The sequence below is a fragment of the Schistocerca serialis genome, chromosome 9 (genome assembly GCF_023864345.2).
Source record: "Schistocerca serialis cubense isolate TAMUIC-IGC-003099 chromosome 9, iqSchSeri2.2, whole genome shotgun sequence".
NCBI lineage: Eukaryota > Metazoa > Arthropoda > Insecta > Orthoptera > Acrididae > Schistocerca > Schistocerca serialis.
In genome coordinates, this window is record NC_064646.1 from 440,396,371 (window position 1) to 440,420,098 (window position 23,728).

The 23,728-nt window shown below is 39.8% G+C and overlaps 1 protein-coding gene across 2 annotated transcripts in view; it reads left to right on the forward strand.

The window, feature by feature from the left end:
• The window catches only part of LOC126418490 (transport and Golgi organization 2 homolog), an 85,485-nt gene extending 73,522 nt beyond the window's left edge, over positions 1-11,963 (forward strand). For both annotated transcript variants that reach the window (XM_050085268.1, XM_050085267.1), the window contains exons 3-6: positions 5,769-6,012; positions 11,038-11,265; positions 11,610-11,720; positions 11,801-11,963. In XM_050085268.1, coding sequence (XP_049941225.1) covers positions 5,769-6,012; positions 11,038-11,265; positions 11,610-11,720; positions 11,801-11,933 — 716 coding nt within the window. In that variant the 3' untranslated portion in view covers positions 11,934-11,963. The remainder of the gene's footprint in view (positions 1-5,768; positions 6,013-11,037; positions 11,266-11,609; positions 11,721-11,800) is intronic.
• The last annotated feature ends 11,765 nt before the right edge of the window (positions 11,964-23,728 follow it).

Consider the following 23,728-nt stretch of genomic DNA (forward strand, 5'->3'; position numbering starts at 1 on the left):
CTCCTATGCAAATAATCCATTTCCACAGCCATTAGTATTCTTTTGAGATCTGCATTTAAGATCCATAGATCTGATCGATAGCACTGATTCAACCATTATCTTACCTGCTCTTTTCTTAATGCTGTTGGAAATATTCTTATCCCACCAAAAAGAATTCATACACCCTAACACTTTTCTGCTTTGTTGTATTCTATACTTTGCTTCTGTATTGCCCAATCCATTTTTATCAATATGTGCCCTGAGATATTTAAATTTCTCTACCTGTCTCATAACTGCTTTGTCATTGATGTGTACTTCAAATTTAGCATCACTATTCACCAACAGATACTCTGTTTTTGTTAGACTCATTTGTAGTCCCCACCTGTTATACTCCTGATATAAACATCATATCATGAACTCAAGGCCATAATCATCTTGTGCTGTAATTGCCTGATCATCAGCAAAACTTAATGAAAATATTTGTACAAAGTTGACAGTGATTCCCATTCCTCTGCAGCTGTTCTTCCAATTTCAGAGAGCCACTTCTGCATATAAATTGAACAAGATGGGTGACATACTGCAACCTTGTCGTAAACATTTAGTAACATTAATAGGTTCTGATAACTTTGAACCTCGTTTAATTTGTACCACATTATCTCTGTACATTTCAATAATAATTTGTAAAAGGTGATCATCTATGCCTATATGTTTCATAGTTCCCCACAGCTCAGATCTAGGGACTGTCTCATAAGCTTTTTCTAAATCTACTGCTATAAATTTCTCCATTAGTTGTAAGATAAATAGGTTATCTGTACATTATCTGTCCTGCCTAAACCCGTTCTGGCCTCCCCATTATGGTGGCCATCATTTTGTCTAATTTTTTCAAACATTATATTGCCAAATAAGCGGCTCATTGTACAGTTGGCGCTAATGCCCCTATAGCAGTTTGTGTCTTTTCTATTCCCTTTCTTGAAAAGACTTTTTCCATTCTGAGGGAATTTCAATCCTTTTACAACAGTTGTTCATCAGGCAGGTTATTCGTTTCTTCAGATATCTTCCTCCAGCCTTCAATAATTCAACAGTAATGTTTCCTGGACCAGGTGATTGACCATTCTTTATTTTAATTAATGCATAATTCACTTCCTCTATTGTAATGTTTGTATTTCAGTCAGTTACTTCCATCTTCTCTTCATTCCCTTGCGTGTAATATGGCCTATCTTCAGTTAAAAGGTCTGCATAGTGTTTTTCCATTCCTTTAAGGGAATTAGGTTGTTTACTGTTTTGTTTACTTGTGTTTTCTTCATACTGGTAATTGTCCTCCACACTTCTGTTATTTCTGATCCACCTATTAGACTCTCAATTTTGAAACATTTCTGTTCCCACATCTTGTTCTTTTCTAATTGAAATCTGTTTCTTAATTTGTAATATGTTGTCTGTTAGTTTTTCCTGTCCTGTAGTGATTTAGTTGATAACCATTTTTTGTAGAGATTTTTCTTTTCCCTAATCAACATCTTCAGGTCATCAGACATCCATGGAGGATCCCGTTTACCTAGTCTTTTACTCTCAATCCCTAGTACCTCTAGAGAAATTTTTGTAAGTGCTTTTTTAATATTTTCATTTTCTACTTCAACATTGTCATCTTCTGGAATCTTTGATGCTGAACTGCTTCAAGAGAAAGAGCTTATACCTTGCCTGCTCTAATTCCTCATGATGGCTGTGGTCAGCCACTTTTCCAGTTGTTGATGTTTTTCTCCTAAATGGGTATGTCAACTTTGCTAAAACTAAGTAGTGATCAGACCCACAGTTGGCTCCCCGCATGACTCTACAGTCTTGAACTACCATTTCTGGCCATTGCTTGGTAATGATGTAATCAATTATTGATTTCTGCTGTAATGATGGTCTCTCTCATGTATATTTGTGGATATCTATATGTGAATAGTGGGCATTCAGAATTTTCAAATGACATTGGTTACAGAGTTCTACAAGATTTTCTCCAGAATTACTAATGAGATTTTCTCCATATATTTCTACTACTGCATCATTTACTTGTGAGCCAATCCTCACATTAAAATCTCCTGCTATTATTACTTCTTGGTGCTTTTTGAAAAGTTTTGGAAATTTGTGGTACGGTCTTATGGGACCAAACTGCTGAGGTCATTGGCCCTAAGCTTACACACTACTTTATCTAACTTAAACTAACTTATGCTAAGGACGACACAAACACCCATGCCCGAGGGAGGACGACCACGTGGCTACCTAGCATGGCCTGTGCTTTTTGACTTGGTTGAGTAGATGGTCTAATTTCTGGTAGAAATGGCCTTTGGCTTGCTGTGCCACATCATCGTTTGGTGCATACACCCCTATTATAACTGTTTCAATGCCATATAACTTGATGTCAATCGTGACAATTCTTTTGCATATAAATGCATAGTCCTTTATGTATGTGCTCAGAGCTTTGTTAATTAGAATGGAAACGCCTGCTTTTGCTCCTTTATATTTATCAACTCCAGACCAATAATGGATGAAATTTCCAAATTTCTCATTCCCTTGTCACTTCTTTTTTGTTTCTGAGAGAATAATTATGTCCAACTTCAGTAGACTTAATTTCATTCTCTATTTTGGTGTGTTTATTTGTCAGGCTTTGTCAATGTCCTTCCCCTTGCCAATAATTGTCGTAAAGAGTTTCTATCTGATTTTTGAGGCTCCGCTTTAGATTCTCAAGCTTGTAGAAGTTTTTGTGGATAATTGGGTGCTGGCCTGTTGACCAACTTGGAGGACCAGGATCTGATATCAGGGTTTACTCCCCTAGGAGGGTTGGCTTCACCATGCCTATAGAGATCCCTGTTCCTTAGATGGGACACATTTTGTCTGGCTCCTCCGTTGAGGCCTGTCCAGCCTGGATGACCCTGCCAGTAGCTACACTACTGCCAGCATAGCTCTCAACTTCGCTGGAGCACACAAACGCTCCCACCCAGTACTGAAGGTCCTTTGATCAGGCAGTGTCCCTTGGGAGGGAACAATGTGCTTATCATTCCAATAAATTATCTTACCTTTCTGAACAGATTTTAAAGTGAATGGTGATTCACAAATGAAAATCAATGACTACGTAGTTACAGACAGGGTGACTCGCAATTCTCGTAGTCCATGTAGTAACTCTCATTCATTTATACAGTGATTTCAGCTCTTCACCAACAAATAACAATGCAGATAAAAAACAACTAGACGATGTTCTATTAAACAGGCTTTTAGATACCTGGGTAAATCTAAATATTTTACATCCTTACTTGTAACTACACTCCTGGAAATGGAAAAAAGAACACATTGACACCGGTGTGTCAGACCCACCATACTTGCTCCAGACACTGCGAGAGGGCTGTACAAGCAATGATCACACGCACGGCACAGCGGACACACCAGGAACCGCGGTGTTGGCCATCGAATGGCGCTAGCTGTGCAGCATTTGTGCACCGCCGCCGTCAGTGTCAGCCAGTTTGCCGTAGCATACGGAGCTCCATCGCAGTCTTTAACACTGGTAGCATGCCGCGACAGCGTGGACGTGAACCGTATGTGCAGTTGACGGACTTTGAGCGAGGGCGTATAGTGGGCATGCGGGAGGCCGGGTGGACGTACCGCCGAATTGTTCAACACGTGGGGCGTGAGGTCTCCACAGTACATTGATGTTGTCGCCAGTGGTCGGCGGAAGGTGCACGTGCCCGTCGACCTGGGACCGGACCGCAGCGACGCACGGATGCACGCCAAGACCGTAGGATCCTACGCAGTGCCGTAGGGGACCGCACCGCCACTTCCCAGCAAATTAGGGACACTGTTGCTCCTGGGGTATCGGCGAGGATCATTCGCAACCGTCTCCATGAAGCTGGGCTACGGTCCCGCACACCGTTAGGCCGTCTTCCGCTCACGCCCCAACTTCGTGCAGCCCGCCTCCAGTAGTGTCGCGACAGGCGTGAATGAAGGGACGAATGGAGACGTGTCGTCTTCAGCGATGAGAGTCGCTTCTGCCTTGGTGCCAATGATGGTCGTATGCGTGTTTGGCGCCGTGCAGGTGAGCACCACAATCAGGACTGCATACGACCGAGGCACACAGGGCCAACACCTGGCATCATGGTGTGGGGAGCGATCTCCTACACTGGCCGTACACCACTGGTGATCGTCGAGGGGACACTGAATAGTGCACGGTACATCCAAACCGTCATCGAACCCATCGTTCTACCATTCCTTGACCGGCAAGGGAACTTGCTGTTCCAACAGGACAATGCACGTCCGCATGTATCCCGTGCCACCCAACGTGCTCTAGAAGGTGTAAGTCAACTACCCTGGCCAGCAAGATCTCCGGATCTGTCCCCCATTGAGCATGTTTGGGACTGGATGAAGTGTCGTCTCACGCGGTCTGCAGTCCAGCACGAACGCTGGTCCAACTGAGGCGCCAGGTGGAAATGGCATGGCAAGCCGTTCCACAGGACTACATCCAGCATCTCTACGATCGTCTCCATGGGAGAATAGCAGCCTGCATTGCTGCGAAAGGTGGATATACACTGTACTAGTGGCGACATTGTGCATGCTCTGTTGCCTGTGTCTATGTGCCTGTGGTTCTGTCAGTGTGATCATGTGATGTATCTGACCCCAGGAATGTGTCAATAAAGTTTCCCCTTCCTGGGACAATGAATTCACGGTGTTCTTATTTCAATTTCCAGTAGTGTATTTTAGTGTGTACTGGCCTCATCGCTTTATCACAACATGTCAGCTGGTCAGCTTTCTCCTAGTTGATTTACTTTACCTGGTGTTAATCTCCCTATGATCTTATGTTCTTGTCACTGAGTGAGTTTCATACAAGTTTGCAATTGAAGTTTCATGTAGGATACTGCACAGATGCTATGTATCATTTTCAACTGAAGATGAGTATCAAAGCTTCAGAAATGTAGAATTTTTCTTCAATAATCAAGTATAGCTGATAGAACAAATTGGTTTTATGTGTTTTTGTTAAATCCATCTCACAGTCATATGAACCAGTCTAAAACATTGATGTTTTACCCATAGGATCTCATCTCATCATATCTTACTCCATGTCAATAATTTCATTTATCAGCCTTTTCTGAAACTAGCATAAAGTTTGTAAAGAAATAATATTTTCTGTAAGGCTACATGACTCAAAAGTCAGCTATATCTTTAATAGCTGCTGCCACATCTAGTAATAAACTCAGTCTATGGTTATCAGTTTTAGAAGAATGAATCCAGCCAAAGTGCCTTTCCTTCAAGATTAAACAATGGAAAATCCAGGATGGAATGTAGCAATATTATGAGAAGGAAAGTTGCTACTCACTGTATAGTGGAGATGCCAAGTCGCAGATAGGCACAACAAAAAGACTATCAGAATTATAGCTTTCAGCTGTTAAAGCCTTCATCAACAATAAGATACACACACACACACACACACACACACACACACACACACACACACACAACTACAGGTAACTGAAACAACACAGTGTGTGTGTGTGTGTGTGTGTGTGTGTGTGTGAGTGTGTGTGTGTGTGAGTGAGTGTGTGCGTGTATGTCTATTGTTGATGAAGGCCTTAATGGCAGAAAGCTATAATTGTGAGAGTCTTTTTGTTGTGCCTATCTGCGACTCAGCATCTTCACTATACAGTGAGTAGTAAATTTCCTTCGCATAGCATTGTTTTCTTAAACAGTATGTTTCCTATATGTGACGGTTAATGTCAACATACGTGCAGATCAGTTGTATTAATTTGTTGATTGCATCTTTTGTCCAATAGGTCGTGACTTGGAACCTGGTAAAGAGGGAGGCGCATGGCTTGCTCTTTCAGCAAAGAATGGAAAACTTGGTGCGTTACTCAATATCATGATGCCAGGCGGCAAGCATCCTCCACATCTATTAGGAAGAGGTAGTCTTCTTGCCAATTTTGTGCGTAATAATGTTTCCTGCAGCAAATATCTGCAAGAAGTGGCAGGGAATGGTGCAAATTATCGCCCTTTCAATCTTCTCACATTACACTTGAGGTAAATGTGCAACTAGCATATTTAAACTCATACAAGTGTGGGCATTCAAGCTGAAGTGCTAATTATAACAGAAATAATATTACTGCGTGAGATGTAGTCAGAAGTGTGAGGTATTCTGTTAAGTTAGAAGATAAGTTGTCATTACCTACAGTGGTTTACATACAGTACTGAATCACACACATACACACACACACGCACACACACACACACACACACACACAAATACACACACGTATATGTGTCTTACATAGTGGTTGCTGGGGTGCAGGTATACAGTGTGTCCCACTTATCTTGAACACCCTAAATCACTGTTTGTCCAGATGCAAATTACAAAATGTTTCAAACAAATGATCTTTAGCCATCAGGGGGACATCAATCAGCATGATTGCCTTTGTTGTAGCATCATTTTTTATAAAGATATGAAAGGTGGTATGACTTTTTTTAATGGCACCCTGTATTTTTTATTTGGTAATTCATTTCCTCTCCTAAAGACCTATTCAAAAATGTATCACATTGTACCATTCATTGAAACAAAATGTTATTAATTACGTAACACAACATTGATATTGACGCTCCCAGCGCTTAGTGCAGGTACTCAGGGTAATGGAACACAGCCACATTCTGATGTCGATAGAGGACAAATGTAAACAGAAGCAGAATGCACACCTGTCATGCCATCAACCATCGTCAGTCGAAGAGTTGTGTGAGTGGAATGTACACCAACGAAGAGAAAGTAGAAATGCTTCTCATCTATGGGGAATGTAAGTTATCAGAACAGTAGTTGCAACACTGTTTTCTTATGTTCAGCTACACATAGTACAGTAGTTTAGTTCTTTTAAATACTGTTGTGTAGAGCAGGCATACAGTAAAGGCTGTCCTTCCTACAAACTGCATTGACATAATGTTTCTTTTATTGTTATTGTTGAAGGTAGGTGAAATGCTACGCAGGCAGCGGAACTGTACAGAGATCAATATCCTGACAAGAACCCACCTTCCTGACAGATGTTTCCTCATCTTGTTGCAATGCTTCAGGAAATGGGAAGTTTCAACCCACGACAACGCAATTGTCGTAGCACTCCCACAGACGATGCTGCCAAACTAATTGTTCTCACTTCCGTTGCTATGAATCCACATGTGAGCACATGACGGCTTGAACACAAGATTGGCATTCCTAAAACCAGTGTACATCGTGTTCTTACACATGACCAGTTCCATCCTTACCATGTACACCTACATCAAGACTTGCATGGGAATGATTTCCAGAATCGTGAACAGTTCTGTCAGTGAGCACAACAGCAAATCCTTGCCAATCCGAACGTCTTCTCTAACATTCTATTTACCAATGAATGTTCCTTCACTAATAAAGTATAGGTAAATATAAGGAAAACGCATTATTGGTCCAGTGACAACCCACAATGGCTTAGACAGGTGGAACATCAGCATCAGTGGAGAGTTAACGTCTGGTGTGGGATGCTTGGTACTACAATTATTGGCCCCTATTTCATCAATGGTAGTCTAAACAGCACAGTTTATGCCAACTTCCTCAGACGAATTCTTCCTCCTCTTCTGTATGAAGTGCCACTAAGAACCAGAATGCTTATGTGGTGTCAACACAATGGATGTCCAGCACATAATGCCTTGCGTGCACGTCATGTTCTGAACCAAAGGTATTCTGCCAGATGGATTGTTTGAGGAGAAACAGTTACTTGACCTGCTGCTAGGTGTCCTGATTTAAATCCTGTGGACTTTTTTCTTTGGGGATGTGTTAAAGAAGTTGTCTATCGCGATATTCCAACAACTCCAGAGGACATGCAGGAATATATCGTTCTTGCTTGTAATTCTCTTCAGCAGGAAACACTGGAAGCAGTAAATAATTCTTTCATTCAATAAGTGCACCACATATCGGTGCCCAGGGTCACCACTTCGAGCACCTTTGAATGTTCTACTCCTGGGAAGTGATACAGGAGAGTCAGAGTCAATTTTATGTTATGATTTTACTTGGTTTTCAGACAACTCCAGCAAGTGGACGAGTTTGTGATCGCAGGTTCAAAGTCAATGTTGTGTTATGTAATTAATAACATTGTGTCTTTAGGAGAGGAAATGAATTACCGAACAAAAAATACAGGGTGCCTTTTTAAAAAGTCATACCACTGTTCATATCTTTGTAAAAAAATGAAGCTACAACGAAGACAATCATGCTGATTAATGTTGCCCTGATGGCTAAGGAACATTTGCTTGAAACATTTTGTAATTTGCATCTAGACAAACAATTATTTAGGGTGGTCAAGATAAATGGGACACCCTGTATATCTGTGTGTGTGTGTGTATATCAGAAGTTAACTTACTATATTTATAGCAAATTATCTGTATTATGATACAACTGACAATCGTGGTGTCAATTTTTTTGCAAATGTAGCATTAAGGATGCTCTTATCATCAACAGTCTACTGAGAGCCTAATAATGAATTTGCTGGTGGCTCAATAGCCAAGCCATTCAAAATTTTCTGTTGAGCAGGTCCCCCAGCACATGCCTCCAGATACCAACACAGGTAGGAATAACCTGAAAAGAACTCTTCCCTCACCCAGGCCAAGGGTAAGCATCTCCCACTGTTGGCAAGTCGCATAGCTATATAGAACCAAAAGCAGTGGAGGTGCATTGTGTTGTGTACCACTGGTTCCAGGGTGCCGGCGCTCTGAGTATCCTCCTGCCTAATGGACAGAATTGGCACCCTTTTCACTGCACTGAGACTATTGTTCTTATTTGGAACATTTCTGTTAATTTAAATAAATGCGCTATCATGGGTCGAAGGGAGAAGTGGGGGAGAGTTTAGTTAGGTGACTAGCTGTTCTGGCAATTTGCAATTATGTCTAATTGGCCAATTAAATATTGGTATTACAAGGGTAAGCTATTTTTAATTAATTATCTCTCATGAATAGATTCGTTATGTATCAGCTATTTATTTCTCCAATTGGCAATACCCTCTTAATTTTTATGTTTAAGCTGTGTCTGTTTTAAGAGAGGATGGCAGCCATAATCTCTCACAGCCATTTTGGAGATGATATGCTACATATTCTTCCTGTCTTTAGTTTTGACAGACAAAGAAACACCTTTGCAAAAGTGTCCATTGCATGATGCAGCTCTGTTATTTGGTGAAATTGATATGATCCCACATTGTGATCACTCATATCAATTTTACTGAGTGAGGTGGCACAATGGTTAGCACATTTGGGAGGATGATGGTTCAAATATCATCCAATCTTCCAGATTTAAGTTTTCTGTGATTTCCCTGAATCACTTATGGTAAATTCCGCTATGGTTCCTTTCAAAAGGGCACATCTGACATAATTCTCCATCCTTCTGTAACCTGACCTTGTGCTCAGTCTCACGTTGTCCATGGGATGTTAAAAGTTCCTCTTCTTTCGTTTTCTCACCACATTCTCAGGACAGTGAGACATGGATGGACAACATGTTCTTACTGCATCCTTTACTGAACCTGTGGTCATTACCTTCAGTTGAGTTCTTTATTGTCTCTAGATGAATTGTGGCATTCCTTCCCTTCACCATATGTCACCATCTCTACACAGTAATCATCAAATTCCACATCTCATAGAATGAAGTAGTCTTTGCTTGTTCTCTAACTGTAAGGCAATTGGCCATCTTTGTTGTTGAGTGTACCACCTCTTGTGGGCATTGTCAGTACTATACAGCATGAAAAATCACTATCCTATTTAATGTTATGTATGTTTGTGCTATTCCTAATACTATTACATCAATATTAAAAACTTAACAGCCATTTAATGGTGCCTACATACGTCCTCTCCACCCTGTATATCACCAAATAGCTAAAACAGTCACTGAGTCCCAACTGCAGGTTGTTGATCTAATGGTTTCCAGGAGCAATAAAAATTTGATTTTCATTATTTCATGTAATTATTGACTGAATTTAAAAATTGAAAATGAAATCATAATCCAGTCATTAAGTGATATAATCTTGCATTAAACATTTAACACAATAAATCAAGTATTTATGTTAGAAACTGTATATAAGTCTTGAGTCAGGATAACTCACAGCATGCAAATTACCCAGACTACATTCATCCAGTATTTGAGAATGAGAGCAGTCAACAATTTCTAACAAACTTTCCAGATGGTTTCAAACATTTTTGAAACTTTTTCTTGCTGACACCCTCTACAAAATAATCAAAGGAAAAAAGTTTATCACTTGCTACATTTTCACTGTTCAGCAGAACTTCAGCATCAGGCATGATGTTTTAATTTATTACTTCTATACTACTAACCCTACTCATGCACATTTTACAGACAATATCCACATACCCTTATGAATATAACTGGAAAATTATATAATTATATGACCCATAGTTCATGAGATATGTCAAACATTGAGATACACGTAAAACTAGCTTTCCTTATTATGAACCACAGATGGTGCAGACTATACTCATCCAGTGATTGATAATGAGAGCACTTAGCAACTTCCAACTACTGTAAAGATAATTTCAAACCTTTTCTGTTTAACATATTTACTCATTTGTAATGTAATGAGATATTTGTACCTGTTTCATACATGGGAGTTTGATTCTTTACAGAGTTGGGGGTGGGGTTACTGTTTGCTTAGAAATCCTCCTATTTCAATTTCACAGCTGACAGTGTAGCTAAAAAGTCTGTACAGGTTACAATACAAACTCTTCTGCTATATTTAACAGTGACATATCATTAATACTTGCAATAACCAATTATATATGGTGATTTTACGCTTCCCACCCATTTGTTTCAGAATAGTCTTTGGTTTCAAAATTTTCATAAACCTACTGAATTAATAAAGTGCTATGCATGAATGAATATGTATAACAATTTCATTGTGTAGTGTAGGATTTGTAAATTTTGTATTACCTTATGTATTATCTCCATTACTGTCATTACAGTGTCATCATTAAGTGCACAGGAAAATAAATTACATAATGTTTTTCTGACTATTTTGCTCATTAAGACATATTTACTTCCAGGAAAAATGATGCTGACATGTATGTGTATTCAAATGTTGGTAATCAAGGTGAACCCATTAAAATAACTGAAAACTGCTTTGGAATCAGTAACAGTGAGTTCAATACTCCATTCCTCAAAGTGACAGCAGGCACCGAAAGATTTAAACAAATTGTCCAGAACTATGGTGATATAACAAACAAGGATTCCCTAATAAATGAACTGCACACTTTTCTACAGTGGAAGGAAAGGTATGTTAAAAAGCTTCAAAGCCCTTTCTCCGAAAAGTTTGTTGCAAAAGCAACATGACAAAACAAGAACAAATGCTTACCATTCCTAAAAGCTAACTAAAGCTGTTGTTAGTAGAATAGAATACAACTAATCTTCTTCATTGTTTATTCATTAACTTAACAATGTGCCATTCAGTCTCTGAATATAAAGAAATAACATCATTATAGGCAATGAGAGTGCAAGAATGGGTTTTACTTTGTTTGCACATGCAAATTCACATGACAGTGTGTGTAACTAATGATTTCTGATAATATATTTTCTTAAGAAATATATCATGTACATACGTGTTTCTCACTTATTTCAGTCATTTTCCTGACCCTGTACTCACTGAACGTGCCCCTCAAGTGACACCAGAGTTTCTATTGCCACTAAGCTCAGTATTCGTAAATAATATGAACCGTTCATATGGAACAAGGTAACATATAAATTATATTCACTATGGTTCTAATAGTTCATTATTTCTGTTGGCTTTAATGTGTGTTTGATATATTTCAGAGCACACAGTATAATTCTTATGGATGATGAAGGACATACTGACTTTTACGAGTGGTCAATGAAATGCCCTATTGAGGCTACCAATCCTGTTTGGGAATACAATCATCTAACATGTCAAGTACAGTTGCAGTAAATAGGAAATAAATAGATACTTTTATTATTACACAGCCCTTCTCAATCATTTCTCATAACTGTGTCTCATATTTGTGGAAGAAATTACAAACAGTGTTAATAAAAAGTCTAATTTTATAATAAAAACTAATACAAAAATTTGAAACTTTGGGCATAAAATTAACAATGGAATGGATAAAGACAACTACTCACTGTAGTGCAGAGACATTGTTGATAGTCACATAAAAAAGAAATTGAACAACATTGTTCAGCTTTAAAACTTGTGTTATTCTTCAGAATACGTACAAGGACTAGGCGGAAAGGGAGAGATAGCAATGTAAAGAAAAGAATATGACACCAGAGACAGCTGTCCTGATGTGGGAAGAGCTAGTTGTGTATAATGGGAATGAGGGGTGAAATTACGAGGGGAAGACAAGTCAGAGCAGAGGGGACCTGCTGAGGAAAGTGCTGTTGATGGTCTACAGACCTACAAATCTAACTAAATGGCTGTTAGTGGAAAATGCTTATGTGGGGAAAAGGGGTGAGAATGGGGTGCAGAAAACAGGGTGACAACAGGAGTTTGTTGTAGAACACAATATATCCAGTCCACATGTTATAAAGGTGTTTTGCTCCCCTCGCCCCTCCCCCCAATCCCCTCCCCTGCACAACACGCACAGCTTATGTCTAAAATATGATGATGAAAAGCATATAGAAGAGGTTGACAGTGTTAAATTCTTTGAATTAGAGCTTGAAAATACATTATATTGGGAGGTGTGTACCACTGAAGTGCTGAAGCACCTAAACAAGCTTTTATTTGCAATGCAGATGTTGTCAGAAATATATGTCACAAAAATAAACAAGCTAACATACTTTGTCTACTTTTATTCCATAATGCCACATGGATCAGTTTTAAGGTTAACTCATAATGCCGAGCTAAAAGTTTTCTAAGTTCTGAAATGCGTAACAAATTATTTGTGGTGTAAACCCAAGGACATCCTGCAGTTTTCAAACCAACAGGTCAGTTCATGGAATCTAAACTAGGAATAAGAATAATCTCCACAAAGATGGAAAGTCACTTACTTTGGTTCAGAAATGTGACCATTATTCAACAACACATATTTTCCATAACCTGCCAGCAGCTATAAAAAGTTTAACTACTAATGAAATTCAGTTAAAGGAGGGACTTAGAGCAGGAGAGGCACCACACGACATTTTAATTTCCACTGTCTATATTTTTACAAATAAATTCATAAAACTTTGTCAACACAACCAGGAAGGATTCAGAATTCACGCTCATAGCAGTGGAAGTTCAAAAATGTAACAAAATATATTTTTTATATGTGAAATATCATCATTTTTCCACTTACTATTGGCTGCATTTGTTGCTATAGGTACGCTTTTCTTCAAAAGTAAGAGAGATTCTTTGATGAATTTTGCACAGCATATAAACCATACTTGCAGGTGTATGAAACTCTAGAATTTATTTAGTTAATGAAAAAATGAATGAGCTGTTACATTTTTAACTTCATGTTTAGAAAAAACTCAAATTTTATGGTTAATTATCTCAATTTTTAGCACAATTTTTAATAGATTTGGAAAATTCTGGCATTTCATACACCTGTAAGTATGGGTTGTATGCTGTGCAAAATTCATCAAAGAATCTCCCTTACTTATGAAGAAAGTGTACCTATAGCAACGAATGCAGCCAATAGTAAGTGAAAAACTGATGATATTCCACATGTAAAAAAATATAGTTTATTATATTTTTGAACTTCCACTGCCATGAGCGTGAATCCTGAACCCTTCCTGGTCATGCTGACAAAGTTTAATGAATTTATTTGTAAAAGTATAGACAGTGGAAATTAAAATGTCCTGTGGTGCCTCTCTTGCTCCAAGTTGGCCAGTTTGACGTCCTACCCCCCTTAAGAGGAATTATTGATGGCCAACTTCTTCTGCTCCACTGACGAATTTCTTAATGAAAACAATTAATAGAATCAAATAATGTGAATATTACATAAAATATAAATTTTGCATGTCTACAGCGCAGTAATATGGTCAATGTAAGTAAGTGTTTAAACCAATTTTCTCTTTGATGATGCATGGCTATTATAGCCTAAAAATTATCATATGCAGCTCAGTGTATTATATAGTTACGCGATTTGTGACAAGTTTGTTATTACCTCTCACACAGATATATGATACAAAAATAAAAAAAAGCTAGTGTACTTCACCTACTTTTATTTCAAATTGCCATATGGGATCAGTTTTAAAGTTTTCGTTTATTATTTATTTGTTGTATGCCTATGGACACTAGTTGATAATTTTCAGCTGAGAGTACTGGGTTCAATACACAATTTTATAGCCAGGCAAAGACAGATGTAACACATGTGTTCTGGTTGCATTTACCACGTTACATTACATCAAGGCTTAAATATTGCACTGTGCAGGCACATAAAATGTTGTTATATATTTTCTGTTACAATATAAAATTTTACATATTTATTCATACTGTACATACAATCCTCTATGGCATACACTTTTTTTTAATCACACAATGCTAAAGGAGAACTGTATGAGATGTAGCCTTTAAGTTTTTATTATCAACATGGAAAAATCAAGCTGTGATGCATATTCACCTGTTAATGCAACACTTTTTCCCCAGTAGCAGATGACTTGGTAGAGACCTTGAGAGAACAAGTCTGCATTTTCAGTGTTGGTGATGGTTTACAGACCTATAAATTTAACTAAGTGGCAGTTAGAGGCAAGTAATAAATTGGTGGTGCATATGTGTATGTGGAAAAATGGGGTGAGAATGGAGTGCAGAAAATGAGGTGGCAAGAGGAATGGAGACTGCTGTAGAACACACTATGTGCAATCCAGAGGTTACAAAGGCACCCCCCCCCCCCTCCTCCCCTTGTACAATACACACAGTTTATATCTAAGATGTGATGATGACAAGTATTCAGGGTGACTTTTTCCACCATGTAAAAACTCTAGGTATAGATCAATGAGAGGATACAAAACAAAAAGATCTAATGAATTTATGTTTGGATATGCATGGTTTTCATTTATTCACTCATACTTTGTTACAGAGACAGCTGTCTAATATGCACTGAAACCACGCAGCCACAGTTATTATATGCTTGGTTTCCTTCTAGAGAGTGGTACAGTCCCTCATATGTCATGCTCTAGCACCCTCCCCTGCCATAGTAATTGCTAATGAGTACAGTTCACTTCTCTTGCTAGCTCACCTTGTATTGGATGTGCTACAGCATTGTACACAGTGGTTCTGTATTTGAATTGAGAGATTGCCAACATGGTGTTTATTCAGAGAAAGGCAAATTGTGACAGGCAGCAAAGTTCTATCATGAGACCTATCCCCACCGACAACAACCACAGCGTTCAATGTTTGCAACAGTGTTTCACTGTTTGTCTGAGACAGCGTCATTTCAGAAAGGATGATTGATTGATTTTTATTGTTGTAGAGACCCCAGAGATCATCTGAGGCATTACAAAAGTCAATATTACATAGTATAAATGTTAGACAAATAATTACAAAAACAAGAAAAATATTACAAAATATAAATATTACACAAATAATTGTGGTACCTTCACACAAAAACAAAACAGTGAAACGTCTGGTACAAATTGATATTGCATAGTAAATTTAGCCAATTACAGACTTACTCATATATAGAAGCATATAAAAACTGACCACAAAGTGTAGTCATACCATATTCTTTGCCTCCCTTAAAAATTCATTAGTTTCATAAATGCTGAGCGCAAGAAGAAATTCTTTTACTTTTTTTTTGAATTGTTGAATTGGAAGATCCCTGATATGTTGGGGTATGGCATTAAAAATTTTTATGGACTTGTATAAGAAGCATTTTGGTGTTTTTTATAGTTACATCGGAAAGAAATTAGGTCCTGCTTGTTTCTTGTGTTATAATTATGTCGCATGTCATACTGTTGATAACTCGGATAGTTTTCCTTAATATACATTACACACTGTAGTATAAATATTGACGGCAGGGTCATAATCTGTAATTTTTTAAAGCTTGGCCTACAGTGAGCTCTGGGTGCCAAGCTACATATCAGTCTTATTGCCTTCTTTTGTAGTTTGAAGACATTAGCTGCCTTGCTTTGATGTCCCCACAGTATTGTACCATAGGAAATGTGGCTGTGTATTAAAGCAAAATAAACCACTTTAAGTACTGGCATGTTTAGACAAAGATGCAGCTTCCTTAGAGCAAATATTCCTTTGCTAATGCTGCTTCCCACTTTTTCTATATGGCTACTCCAGGATAATTTTGAATCAATTGAGATTCCAAGGAAATTAACAGCATTTGAGCTCTGATCAAGTTCAGTGTTATTATTCCACGATACATACAGGTCTTGTATTTTTTTTCGGTTGACACAAAGGGAATTAGCTTTACACCAATTTTCAACTTTGACAGTGCACTGGTCTGCTTCATATTTCACCTTCTGTGCTGTTTCTGCAGTTATACAGACTGCAAGATCATCTGCAAATAAGTAAGTCCTAGTTGACGGCCCAACTATGTTACACGGTAAGTCATTTATATAAATAATAAATAGAATTGGGCCAAGTACAGAACCTTGCGGGACACCCATGCCCACAGGTAAGTAATCTGATTCTGCACCATTAAAAACCACCTTCTGCACTCTATTACTTAGATAAGATTTTATCAATTCCAGAGCACTTCCTGTAAAGCCATAGAATTGCAGTTTGTTCAATAAGATTTCATGAGACACAGTGTCAAAAGCTTTTGATAAATCAAAGAGTTTATTCTGAACCACTATCTTGCTTTCTAGTTGCTTCACGCACTGTGTTAAAAGTGATAAGGCAGATTTACAGTTCCTAACCCTGATCTAAAGCCAAATTGACTATCAGTAAGGTTTTGTTTTCTTCAAAGTATTTTACTATTTGATTATTTAATATAGCTTCTATCACTTTAGACAAGATTGGCACAATTGAAACAGGCCTAAAATTATCACAACTTGAGAAGCTGGCTTTTTTGTGTATTGGAGTGACTTTAACAAACTTTAGTGCCTTTGGGAACTGAGCCTCCAAAATACATGTAGTTACTACATGTGTTATCAATTCTGGCAGTTGAACTGAATCACACTTTAACATGGCTGCACTTAAACCATAAACATCATTACTAAAACTGTTCTTCATTAACCTCAGTATATTAGTAACATCCTGTACCTTGACCAGTTTAAAGCTAAATGTACTTTCAGGCTTTGTGGTGTTTCTCAGGTAGTATTTATGGTCAGTGGCTATATTGGAAGTGCCAATCACCTTTATTATTTCTTGCACCTTCTCAGTGAAGAATGTATTTAACTGTGCAGCATTCAGATTACTGCTTTCAGCCTGTGAAGTCATTTTCCTGTTGCATTGACTGTTAATGATATTCCACATTGCACGTGTCTTATTTTCAGATGTTAGTATTATATCTTCATTTTTTTACACCTAGCTTCCTTTAAGGCCTGTCTTAATCTTTTCTTTTTCACTGTGAGCATGTCTTTAAATACTTGAGAACCTGTACTCCTATACCAGTCATAATACTGATCACACTCCCTCTTGATCTTCAACACCTTTTCATCCTTGACCTTATTTACTCTAAGTGCCTTTTTATTATTTAGTAACTTAATGGGAAAGGACATCTTAGACATCTTAGCATATACAGAAAGAGTAGATATGAGTTCCTCCACCTTTCTATCTATTGCATGTTCTCGATAAACCTGCAACCAATTACTTTTATCAATATGAGACTTAAACATATTTAGATTATCATAATTGACCACACATACTTTTTTCCCTGCCATGTGCACTGAGTCAGTGTTACACTTTCTTGTTATATCTATTCTAAGAAGTAGTGGCCAGTGGTCAGATACTCAGGTCTTAATTACTTCTGACTTGAGATGCATTAACTCATTTGATACAACTATATTGTCAATACAGGTACCAGTACCTTTATAATGTGGCCTTGTTATTTCATTGGTTGTAATATAAAGACCAAAATAATTTAATAAATTATTTACATATGAGTTATAGATAGTGGACAACTGAAAATTCAAATTGAAATCTCCACAGATTAGTATCCTACACTTATACTTACAGACTGTCTCACATAAAGACACTAACTTGTTAACAAAATCATCTGTTGAATTGCCTCCAGTCTTAGTTGAGTACAAAGCTACAACTATTAAATTTAAATCTGTTAACCTAACAGCTGCAATTTCACATAACATTTCTAGAGATGATGCTTTAACTTTTGCTATTGGTTCATATTTAATCCCCTTTTTTAGAAATATGACACACCCACCACGATTTTTATTAGTTCTACAATATTTGTCAGCTAGGGTGTAGCCCTCAGGGGGACCCACGCATCTGGTTCGCCATTGTGGACAGTATTTTTCATTTTCTCCGAATTAATGAGGATGACACAAAATTTGCTCTCCTCGTCAGTCACCTCCATAATTTCATGTAATAATAGATAGTGGACAACTGAAAATTCAAATTGAAATCTCCACAGATTAGTATCCTACACTTATACTTACAGACTGTCTCACATAAAGACATTAACTTGTTAACAAAATCATCTGTTGAATTGCCTCCAGTCTTAGTTGAGTACAAAGCTACAACTATTAAATTTAAATCTGTTAACCTAACAGCTGCAATTTCACATAACATTTCTAGAGATGATGCTTTAACTTTTGCTGTTGGTTCATATTTAATCCCCTTTTTTAGAAATATAACACACCCACCACGATTTTTATTAGTTCTACAATATTTGTCAGCTAGGGTGTAGCCCTCAGGGGGACCCACGCATCTGGTTCGCCATTGTGGACAGTATTTTTCATTTTCTCCGAATTAATGAGGATGACACAAAATTTGCTCTCCTCGTCAGTCACTTCCATAATTTCACGGAGTTATTTTCTGATATTATACTTGACCCACCTGCACATGACAAATATGTTGCACTTAAACAAGCTATTATCGAGCATGCTTTACGCTCAGAAACTGAATTGTTATGCCAAGCAATTTATCACGAACCACCCGGAGACCAGTCTCCGTCCCAGTACTGGCGATACTTACGAGCTATGGTTCCTAAGGAAGCCCTGCCAGACAACTCCATTTGGACTATTTGGTTGGATAAATTCCCTTTAACCTTGCAGTTAACGCTCTTGCCACAGAGACACCTTCCCCTAGAGGCTAAGCTGTGCCTAGCAGACGAATCTTATACCCTATTCAAACCCCATCAACCAGTTGCTGGTTCCAACAGTTTCATCGTACAATCATTACACCTTCCTACATCTCCCGGTGACCACGCAGGACATGATGCACTCTTCGCCAACCGAGGTTGGCAACTCCGCATGCGCAGCCACACAACCAGCTATGCGCGCCAGCATTAAACCACACACCAAACCGACCACGCCTGGTAGCGGGTCATCCGCCCAGTGGAGAGATGACTCCGCGGCTTCTACCAACAGCAACAGGGCTCTGTCATCAATCTGCTGGTACCATGCAACATTCGGTGATAAAGCCGCGAAGTGCCGAGTGCCCTGCAACACTTTAAACTCCGCGGACGGAGCTGTTTAGGCACACCACTCTGTCCTAATGAACCTCTGCACCTACAATCATGCTCTAATTTTTCGAGCCTTCCGATGCCATCTGCACGCCCATATGTATATGATCATACATTACACTCTTCATTCTTAATCGATACGGGCGCATAAATGAGTATATTACCTGCCTCTACGACTCCTGCGACCGCACAATTGCGTGTCTTACTCCACCCCACAACGTTGTTTTGCCGCCGGACCACTCCTTTTCTGGTCACCGTGTTCAACACGATGCCGGGGCTACTGATGCCACAGACGCAGCGCCCATGGCTGACACCTCGTCGACCCAACATGATGCCGCTGTGCCAAGGGTTATCGAGCGGCACTTGGTTGGCACCCAGACCCCACCACACCGCCACAACACCAGGCATGCCTTACGCGTGCCCTTGTCGGCTGTAGCTGTCACCACGACACCTCCAGCACTGACCTACGAGGCGCCGGTTGCAGTAATAACGCCCGTTCCGAGCTCTGCCGCCACACATGCTGCCACTGCCGCTGCCACCACATCCACACCAACGCCCTCGAGGCGCCACATACAGGCCAGTCCATTGTCTCCCTGCGTCGCCCCGCTAGGACAGTCAGGCCAACGACTCCACACATCAGTGTGCGCGGTAACAACGGGTACTGTACATCATATTCTCACGACACCGGGATCGCCAATCAGACACAAAACCTGCAGGCTTAATTCGGAAAAACTCCTGAGTGCACATGCCGGCATATCCGAACTCTTAGATGCCAACATCATCAGACGCTCGAGTAGCAGTTGGTCGTCTCCTATTCATTTAGCAGATAAACCCGATGGCATGTACAGACTTTGCAGCGACTACCACGCTTTGAATTCCAGAACAATCATGGATAACTATCCGGTGCCACATATTCAGGAATTCACACAGTGGTTACATGGCTCTCAGGTTTTCTCAGTGATAGACTGTAAAAAAGTGTACCACCAGATACCGATGGCACCAGACGATATTGAAAAGACGGCTCTTTGAATACTTATACATGCCTTTTGGGTTAAAAAACGCCGCGCAAACCTGGCAGAGATTTATTGACATGGTGTTACAACCTTTCCCTTTTGCGTATGCATATTTAGGTGACATTTTAATCTTCTCACCCTCTAGCGAGGATCATCAAGCCCATCTACGTGCTGTCACAGACACTTTGTCAAGCGCAGGTGTTGAAATCAAGCAGGACAAATTGCAACTTGTGCTTTCACAAGTAACTTTTTTCGGACATGTGGTTTCCGCTGCAGGTATCGCTCCACCACCCCCTCACATGGAAGTAATTACCAACGTCCCACGACTGAATGACTTTCAAGAGTTACGACAGTTCCTCGGCATGGTTAATTTTTGTAAAAGACACATTCCCCATGCCGCAGCATTACAACGTCCTCTTACCAATGCGCTTCGCGGGAAGAATACTTCAGGCACGTGCAAAGTTCAATGGACAGATGAAGTGACGACGGCTTTTGACAAACTCAAAACGGCCGTTCAGACAGCAGTGACTCTTTCACATCCTATGCCGGACACACAGCTTTCGCTTACAACAGATGCAAGTGACTCAGCAGTCGGAGCCGTGCTCCACCAACATTTAGGTAGTTCTGTCGAACCGCTACACTTCTTTTCGCAAAAGCCGTCACCTACTCAGACTAAATGGTCAGCTTTTGATAGAGAACTTTTCGCGGTTTATGCCGCCATTCGCCACTTTCAGGATGACCTCGAGGGACGTGCCTTTGTCATTTACACCGACCACAAACCCCTTACGGAGGCGATCTGCAATCTGAGTATGTCACTCTCCTGCATTCCTCTCACTCCGTGCTGGAGGTGGGGGGGGGGGGGGGGGGGGGGGGGAAGCTCTGTAGCGATCGTACAGTAATAACCTGTACTTCCATGCATACCTATGTATGTGTCTTTGCTACATTTACGATCTTTGGGTCTGCTTCGCCTAGAGAGTTGGAGGTAGTCGAGTGTTTACTCTTGCACTGTGATGTTAACCTGTGAACATTATCTGAATAAACTGATGTAGCCCAATGATGAAATGGCCTGTGGTACTTCATTTTCTGTATTTTAGAGGGAATAATGCTGCAACAATCCCCAGTGAGTTGGTGAAAGCGTGCAACAACTATGCACCATTGTGACAATGGTTAGATGGCACAGACGCTTTCAGTAAGTGAAAGAAGTCTGAATGAGGAAGAAAAACATGGCAGACCACCTCCCTGTAAAAAAACTGGGAATCACTAGAGAAGAGGAGCCCATAGTGCTCAAAGGCTGGCATATTACAGTCAAGATGTTAATGGAAAATGTGAAAATCATACCTTATTTTTTTACACCTTGTATGACATTTGAACATGACAAGGATCACTGCCTCCTGGATACTGCAACTGCTCACACCTACACAAAAAGCCAACTGAACCAAGACTGCAGGAGAACTTTTTCAGCTGTGTCAGGCCAATCCAAATGACTAAGCACAAAGAACAAGTGCTGGTTATATCAGTGTGACCCCAAGAGAAAGGAGCAAAGCAAGCAGTAGAAACATGTAGATCCAACCATAAACAGTCAAGGTGATGTTGGCCTTTCTTCTTCTTCTTCTTCTTCTTTTTTGACTGCCATGTCATGATGCTAACAGGCCATTCTCATAAGGGACAAACTGTCACAGGAGCATACTACGAAAATCTCTTGACAAGGTTGCAGTAGGCTGTCATTATGAAACATTGCTGGAAGCATTAGTGGATGCTTTTCCTATTGTGATAGAGAGGTGATTTTTGAAGTGGAACATTTTCTGAAAGCCTAAGAACCTGTTAACTACCTCTCTACAAGGTGATTTTTTCCACCATGTAGAAACTCTAGGGACTGCTCAATGAGAGCATACTCAACAGAAAAAGTCTAATGAATTTATGTCCGAAAATGCTTGGTTTCCATGCCAGAGACCATTATTCATTCATACATTGTCACAGAGACTGCAGTCTAATATGCTCTATACCATGCAGCCACAGTTACAGTACGTGTTGAAAATGGTTTCCATGTGCCTCAATGCATGCGTGTATGTGTCATAGCATGTTCCGTCTCCCACATTCACAATGCACAGGTTGCATTCCAACAGTGTCAAAGGCAGCATGAGTACGCTGCTCCAGTGTCTCCACGTCTGGAATGGCCTCTGCATACACGATACATTTGAAAGTATCCCACAACCAGAAATCGTACGGGCTGAGACCCGGTGAACGATCACCTCATCTCAATCATCGACCAGGGAAGACACGACTGAGATGCGTCCAGACGTTAATGCCGAAGTGAGCTGGAGTATCATCATGTAGCGGCCACATAATCCTTTCTTCCAGCAGGGAAGGCGATAGTACCAGACTGTTAGGCAACAAGAAAAGAACACTGGTCCCAAAATACAGTCGCCAGTTATCCCGGCCCACACATTCTGGCTGCACTGATGCTGATGATTTGCTGTCGCCATACCATGGGGGTTCTGCATACTATCCCACAAGTGACTATTATGAAAGTTGAAGATACCATCCACGTAAGAGTGGCCTTATCTGTGAGTAGGATGGATGACAGAGATCCCACAATTGTGGTTGCCTTGTGAAGGAACCAGTGACAAAACTACCTGATGTGGAAAGTCTGTCACTAGTAAGCCCTGCACATACCATAGGTGATAAGGATAGTAACAATTGTCGTGGAGAATGTTCCACATAGTCATCTGGCTTACTCTGTACTGGTGGGCCAATTGCCTCGTACTGACTCAGCGGTCGCCTCCCACTGTGTTAATCGCATTTCCCTCCAAGTCTGTGTCCGAACATTTTGGGTACATCCTTCATGATTTCATCATTTCAAGATGGCAGCAACTGGTAGTGTTTGTAATTCGTGTGTGTATGAAAGTTGTAGTTCAGTAGTAAAAAAACAACAAATATGTGCCTTGTAGTGATATTACTGTGAAGCTAAACGAACTAATAATCAGTCTGCAGAAAACTGTGGAAGTCCTACGTAAAGAAATCGTATACCTGAAGAAAGAAAATCAGCAGCTACGACTCACTCAGAGAGCATGTGGGACTTCAGAAGCAGTAAATAACGAATCGCAGATATCGAAGGTAACCTGTACTGTAAAAGAACCTCCGCTCTGCGAAACGGTTCGCCTTAATAATAGCTTAGCAGCAGTAAATAAACC